Genomic DNA, 8,079 nt, shown 5'->3' on the forward strand with positions numbered 1-8,079 from the left:
TTTTTTTTTTTTTTTTTTAGGTATCTTTCATTTTATAAATCCTTTGGATAAATTTACTCAAGCAGCTTTAACCGTTTTATTCTCTGCTCTCCACTCAGTCTTTTCCCAACCTCTTCAGTAAAGGATAACCCCCATTCTGGCTGCCCTCAACAGGAATAACTCTGTTACTTCTCTCTGCCACAAGTACCTGAGGAAAGGTGTGTGAGACTATTTGAGAGGAAAGAAACATATTGGAAACACTGCAATGGTTGAAAGACTGACAGGACGATCAGGCATACCTACACAGAGAATACAGTTTGGCAGTCAATCCATCATTGCTTTATTCCCATTTAGGAATGGAGCAATTTTTGCCTTGAGGATTGTGACTGCTCACTGAGTTCATTTCAGACTTTGCTGCATTTCCTCTGCATTCTGCAGACTTGGCACTCTTACTTCACTTCACACTAATTGTGATTGCTGACTCGTGCCTGGATGGGAAGCTGCCAAAAGGGCAGGTATCCCAGGGAGACATTATTACCCAGGTTGGCAAATACCTGAGAGCCCTATTTAATGATGCAATCTTATTTTTACAGCATGGGGAAGTCTTCCAGTCTCACAGCATCAGTTCCTGGCCGTAATACTGTTTGGCAAAAGGCTTTCATATACTTTTGCAAAATGAAAGGAAATAAACCATGGGGATATAGATCAATGGTAGATAATCAGATACCTGGGAAGAGTTGGGAAGATGTGAATAGCTCTAGGGTAAACATATTTATCTAATTGCTGGAGAATAAAAGTGAATGCCTTGCCTCGAATCAATTTGAGAAATTATATACATAAAAAATAGCTTTTTATAGATAGCCAAGCCTCTCTTTTTTTTTTTTTTTTTTACCAGATTTTGCTCAGATATTCATTCTGGAATTGAGGTCACTGCTAAGTCATTGAAAACTACATGGAACAGGTATGACAGGGGACAGAGGATCTTTGTAGCACCCAGCAGGATACACAGGATAGTCTTTATATTCCTTGTTATATTTTAGGGCTGCATTCTTGAAAAACTAGATGAGCTCTCCCTTTGTTTTACTCGCATAATGATTTTTAAAATGAAAAGTAATACATGTATATGGTAAAAAAAAAATATCTAACAGTATAATGAATAAGTTCTCCTTGCTCAGATTCCAAATCCACACAACGAATGGCAACCACTGTTAAAAATTATATTTATATATTTCAAAAATTATCTACATATGCAATCACACATAAATATTTGTGCATATCACACATACACAAAAACCTCTTTAAAATACACAGATCAAAGCAGAGTGCAGTGTTTATTTTATTTTTGTAGAGATTGTATACATCAACACATATGTTGTCTTGCTTTCTTTTGAATAACTAAAGAGTAAGATAATACTACATTGTGTGGATTTGCTGCCCTCTCATTGTGCCATTAAGGGGATTTATTATTGACACTTCCAAAAATGAATCATTGCGTGCATACTTTTGAACACTTAAAGAAGAAAATATGTTGGATTAATTTCTGGAAATGAAATTACTGGTCAATGATTTGATGATTAAAGGTTTTTAAGTATATGATTAAATCATCCTCAAAACATTGCCCCAATTAACACCTGCCACATTAAGTACGAAAGTGCCTGATGTTTTACACCCTTGTTAACACTGTGTATTTTCTAACTTCATCTTTTTCAAACTGATAGGTGAAGAGTGGATTCTCATTTACATTTTTTAAAGTGCCAAGCTATTGGGTGAATATAAGAATTTTAGCAACATTTTAATATGGGTGAGTCAAGCACATCTGCCAGCTGTACAAGTTAAGAGACCCCATTTAAAATTCACAAAATTGCTCACTATGTTAGTGACTAGGCATGAGATTCTCTTTTAGTCAAATTAAATTAACCAGTATATAGATTTTATTTTAATAGACACTAAGTCAAGACCACCAACTAAAATTATTGTGGATAATTATGGTTTAGAAAATTAATGGTTAAAGAAGGGGAAATTTTTTAAAAAAGATTCTAGGCAGATAATTACACTCAATTTAAATCAATCTTTAGTGTGATAACTTAAGTATCCAGCTGCAGGCAAGTATTATGGCAATAGGATTTTTATAGTAAAAGTCCTGAAGTGCAGAAAAGTTTCAAGTGAGTGAACAGTTGAAAACAAAAAAAGGTTTCTCTACTGTAAAATTAGTGTAGTTTCATCACAAAAGTGAATTGTCAGTAATGACAGTATTGCATTATGAATAGATAGCTATTCATAAGTCCAAAAGTATTCAATATAAAAAGCCAAAATACATGGTAAATACCTATACTGTACCAGTTTAGTTGCTAAGGTACCTATCTAAACTATGTCAATCATGTGAATTTTTTAATTCCATGATGCAGCTCAAAGTTTGACTCCTACTCTACTTTTTTCTAGAGTGTTAGCTCACAAAAATACACTTTCCACTTCCCTGTTAAATCTCATACATAGTTTTACAAGTGACTCAGCACAGACAAAGAAAGTCAAAATAAGCATCTTAATGTCTATGCAGGGCAAAACCTTACATAATACTAGTCTTTTCCTTGTGACACATTTTAATCTTCCACTACTGAAAATTTCTTCTTTTCCTCTTTTCCTAATTTTTGGGATTCTTGCTTAAGAACAAAGCCCATATTTCTTAGAACATTCTACTTCATATTTTTAGAAAGTAAAACTCTTGCCAGGCAAGAGACGTATTGGTACTTTATGTGGAAAGAATCAGATTCTCAATTTCTCCATCTGGGGTCTCATGCTCTCTTTCAATTTTATTTCTCAAACAAGAATTTGCTCAAGTTGAAGATACTAGGTAGGGAGGATAATTTTAACCTGCTGGTATATAAATAAACAACACAGACAGAAAGAAATCTTGTATCCTAACCCATGTTAGTGCCAGTGTGTAGGGATATTTACCAAAAAAAAAAAGAAAAAAAGGAGTGTTTTTTTTTTATATACATAGTTAAATGACTAAGGGTTTGAATTCATTGTATAACTTCATTACAAAATGTAGTGACAAGCAACTTCAGAAGATAAATATCTTATTTACACAAAATGTAGTTTTCATTCACCTACATGTCCCATAGAGAAATGTAGGCTGTTTGGGCCTTTGTCATACTGTCTGTTTGAAACATAAGAGTTAATTGGACATTGTGAAAAGGGAAAAGAGAGATTGCAGAATGGTCATTTTGTTATCTCTGTCTGGAAGTGACACACGTGATTTCAAATAAAATTTCATTAGCTAGAATTTATCACATGTGTCTGCCTAAATGATAGAGGGCTGTGAAATCAAATATTATATTTGTATAAAAGGAGGGGAAAGGGGGATATTTTTGAAGACTAGTAATTTATACAAAATTACCTTTTTATAAAAAAAAATTTCCGACTACTGCAGAAGAGAAGGATGGAAACCCAGGGAGAACAAGGTGCCTTGTTCAGGCCACATAGCCAACTCCGAGGTCACAAACTCTCCTCCTTCCCCACCAGGCTCTGAGCAAAGTGGCTGCTGCGGAGCGGGTGGTCCGAACACCCTCATACCTAGACCTGTTCCGGACTCCAAGGCTGCGACACATCTCATTGTGCTGCATGGTGGTGTGGTTTGGAGTGAACTTTTCCTATTACGGCGTGAGCCTGGATGTGTCGGGACTGGGGCTGAACGTGTACCAGACGCAGCTGCTCTTCGGGGCCGTGGAGCTGCCCTCCAAGCTGCTGGTCTACCTGTCGGTGCGCCACGCCGGACGCCGCCTCACGCTGGCAGGAACGCTGCTCGGCGCCGCCCTCGCCTTGGGCTTCAGGCTGTTGGTGTCCTCCGAGGTAAAGTCCTGGAGCACCGCCCTGGCGGTGATGGGGAAAGGTTTTTCTGAAGCTGCCTTCACCACTGCCTACCTTTTCACGTCGGAGTTGTACCCTACCGTGCTCAGACAGACAGGGATGGGGCTGACTGCACTGGTGGGCCGACTGGGGGGCTCTTTGGCCCCACTGGCAGCCTTGCTGGACGGAGTATGGCTGTCACTGCCCAAGCTCGCTTATGGGGGGATCGCCCTGCTGGCTGCCTGCACTGCCCTCCTGCTACCAGAGACAAAGCAGGCACAACTACCAGAGACCATCCAAGACGTGGAGAGGAAGAGTGCCCCATCCAGCCCTCAGGAGGAAGAGATGCCCATGAAGCAGGTCCAGGACTGAATGGAATCAGGGGCAGGTCCTCCATGGAAGTTCTGCAGCAGGGGCTGGGAGAACAGAAGGGCAGGCCCTCTGACCAGGGCTGGGGGCAGTGAGCCCCCTGTCCAGGGCTGGAGTTGCCCCCTCTCTGTGCTCATCCAGCCTTGACTATTTGGCTCCAGCAACAGAGCAACTTCCCAGAATGCAGTGGGCTGCTGAGAATTCTGGCACCCCTCTCATGGCTGGGGGGATTCTGTAAATAAAGGTGCCCCTTGGGTTAGGGCAACAGTGAGGAGCTGTGGGATGAGCCCTGGATGGGAAGCCACTGAGTCTGGCCCTGGGTTCTGGTCCCAGCTTTGTCACTGATTTCTGGGTGACCTTGGGCATGTGGCTTTCCCTCTCTGGGTCTGTCTGGTCATCTCTCAAATGGATGAAGCCTCTTAGCAGACCTCGCCGCAGGATCTATCTGCTCTCATGCTCAAATGAGATGCTGAATAAGGTGCTTCCTCTAGAGATGGTGCTAAAGAAAGAACTGTCCTATAACGACTTCTGGTACCAACAGGGCTGGTGGGCATGCTGTCCACTGTGTGGTGCTGGGAGCTGCCCAGTGCCAGAGCCAGGGGACCAGGAGAACAGAGCTCTTTGTTCCCATGGCTGGCTTTGCTACCTCCCAGTCACTTTGCAGGGTAATGCATCCCCACACCCCTACACTCCCCACCCTCCAACCCACTGTCTAGGCCTCATGCCCAAAGAAGAGTTGAAGGCATGGGAGCCAACATTTTATTGGAGAAGCCAAAATAAACACAAGTTTTATGAGTAAAAAAAAAAAAAAAAAATTTCCAAAATGATATAATGACTTATTATGAAGCTGTAGTAATTAAGAGAGTATATTGTTGACATAGAGTTGAACTAATTGACCAGTGAAATAGAATAAAGAGCCCCAAAAAGACTTCTGCAAAATTAGAACTTTGATGTCTCACAAAGGTGCTTCTTCCATCAGGGAAAAAAGGAGAGACCATTCTGTGGAGGTGGAAAAATGGTTATATCTAAGGAAAAAGACAAAATTGAATCTTTATTTCATATAAAAACTTAGTGCACTATGTTACATGTGAAAGAAAACTTCAGACTCATAATAGAAAATATAGATAAATATCATTTAGAACTTGGTCGGGAGAAAGTTCTTAAATAAAAGAAAAATATAACCCTTGAATAATATAGGGGTTAGAGGCACTAACCTCCTGCACAGTTGAAAATCTGCTTATGACTTTAAATTTCCTTAAAACTTAACTTTTAATAGCTTACTGTTGACCAGAAGCCTTACCAATAATACAGTTGATTAACACATATTTTGTATATTATATACTGTATTCTTACAAAAAAGTAAGCTAGAGAGAAGAAAATGTTACTAAGAAAATCATAAGAGAAAATACACTTACAGTACCTTACTGTATTTAAGTTTATGTCATCTGTTTACAAGATGATGGAATGTTGGTACTTAGATCAATACTGTCTCATGATACAAACAAAACACTGTAGCTGTTAGGCATTTTAGTAACACTGGACCTCAAAAATAAAAAAAGCGAAAAAGATATTCATATTTATTTATAGGTATAGGTATAGATTCATGCATTAATAATGAAGAAGCAGCAATATGATTGCTTTATGGTAGCCTAGTGTAATCGATAATGGCTCCACTATACACTAATGAATGGTTTTGAAATTTTCATGGCATACAGTATTACAGTTATTCATAATACAGTACTGGAAACATGTTAACATTAAAAACACCTGCGTCGGGGCTTCCCTGGTGGCGCAGTGGTTGAGAGTCCGCCTGCCGATGCAGGGGACACGGGTTCGTGCCCTGGTCCGGGAAGATCCCACATGCCACGGAGCGGCTAGGCCCGTGAGCCATGGCCGCTGAGCCTGCGCGTCCGGAGCCTGTGCTCTGCAACAGGCGAGGCCACAGCAGTGAGAGGCCCGCGTACCGCAAAACAAAAACAAAAACAAAAACAAAACACCTGCGATGGTAGGCTGATACACAGTTTCTATAAGAGAGAGAGGGGCATACTGAACAGTAATGTAATTATTTCTTTGAAAGCGAAGATATGAAACAGTAAGAAAACTAACCCATTATTAATTTTATGTTGTATATCACTTACCTTATGTCTATGTAAGGATAGGCTATCCACTTCAATACAAGTTTTGAACACGATATATTGTAATATATACTACACAATGAACACTTTGGGGATGATGATAATGTTGACACAAACATGTCTCATACAGTTCTTGCTGTACAGTTATTAGATTTTCACATGAAGATACACATGTACACAATAGATAAGTTCATTAAATGTATGCATGATGATTATTTACTATTCATTAAGTGGAAATCTATCATCATAATGGTCTTCCTCTTTGCTGTCTTCACATTGAGTAGGCTAAGGAGAAGAAGGAGGAAAGGTTGGTCTTACTGACTCAGGGGTGGCAGTCACAAGAGGTGGAGGAGGTGGAAGGGGAGACAAGAGAGGCAGGCAGACTATATGGAAATACGTCATAATTTCTGTCTGACTTTTTGCTTTTTCATTTCTCTAAAAAATGTTTCTATACAGTACCAATCCTTCTACAATTTGCTTTAGTTTCACTATCATAGAAGGGTTCATGTTGTAAAAGAAGTCAAGAGTGGATTGAATAATCAGAACCTTTCTGCCACATTGTATAGTTCTGGGTGGACAGGGACATTGTCCAATATCAAAAGGACTTTAAAAGACAGTTCCTTACTGGCAAGGTCCATTTCCTGACTTCAGGGACAAAGCGTCAATAGAACCAATGTAGAAAAAGTTTCTTGGTCACCAGAAGCTGCTTCTCCTGTTATCTTGACATTTTTTAAGCAAAATCTTTTTTTCTAAAGTTATCAAACCATCTTTAGCTGGCATTAAATTCTCCAGCTTTATATCCTTTACCTGTCTTTTACTTTGTCATATACTGACTTTGATTTTTCTCCAATCATATTAGAGTCTACAGGTATCCTTTCTTATAGCAATCTGGCAAACACATAAAAGCTGTATTTTCAATATGCGATAAAAAAGTATTTTGCAAAAAGTGCAAGGTTTTCGTGCCTGCTGGTGTAGCTGCAGGGATGGCTTCATGAATTTGCTTTTCTTTTTTTTACAATGGTCCTTACACAGGATTCACTTATCTTGAAACGGTGGCAACCACAGCTGCAGACCTCAATCTACGATACATATCAAGCAATTCAGCTTTTTCTTGTAATGTTATGACTTTTCTCTGCTTCTTGGGAGCACGTCCAGCATCATTACCGGAACTCTGTATGGGTCCTATGGTGTTATTCAAGGTTTAAGGTATTTCGCTGAACACGATGGAAATTACGCGAGAACCGCGAGCGATCACATTCCCGCGATACGAGATTTACCGGAGAGACGCACTTGCTCAGGTGGGGATGATTGGCGTCTCTGGCGTTTGAAGCCGAGGCTTACAGCAGTCGAGCTCCACACCGTAGCGACAGGAGGTGGCTATGAAATTATCACAGGACTACGGTATGTACTACTGTTAATTTTATGCAGTTATGACTTAATTCTGCACCTTTACATTTGTTTACACTTCTCTCTCGACCGCAAATGAGGCTGTGTACGGCCTGTGTTTGTGTGCATACATTTTGACAAATTTTAACTTTATAGAAGATTGGTGTATATTTTATGGTAGTAAATGATAAAATAGACTAATAGCTACATATATTTTATGAGTTCTTGATGTACCTAACTTTTTCTTAATTTTTTCGACATTTCCAGGCTCTGCAGTTTGTCTGTGAGCTTTTTAAAATTGTTGCAAATCTCAAAAATTTTTTTCTAGTATATTTATTGAAAAAAAAAGTGTAGACGTGGAGCC

General features: G+C 39.6%; 1 protein-coding gene across 1 annotated transcript; it reads left to right on the forward strand.

Annotated features, from left to right (window-relative positions):
• Window positions 1-573: 573 nt before the first annotated feature.
• On the forward strand, window positions 574-4,276 carry LOC309819902 (solute carrier family 22 member 7-like; the record flags this gene model as incomplete). Its single annotated transcript, XM_082650350.1, has 2 exons — window positions 574-741; window positions 3,502-4,276. 2 exons carry the CDS (start codon window positions 574-576, stop codon window positions 4,195-4,197), a joined length of 864 nt encoding a protein of 287 aa, XP_082506476.1. The 3' UTR covers window positions 4,198-4,276.
• Between the last annotated feature and the right edge of the window lie 3,803 nt (window positions 4,277-8,079).

The sequence above is a fragment of the Grampus griseus genome, assembly GCF_964374135.1.
Source record: "Grampus griseus genome assembly, chromosome: 3".
Classification (NCBI taxonomy): Eukaryota; Metazoa; Chordata; class Mammalia; order Artiodactyla; family Delphinidae; genus Grampus; species Grampus griseus.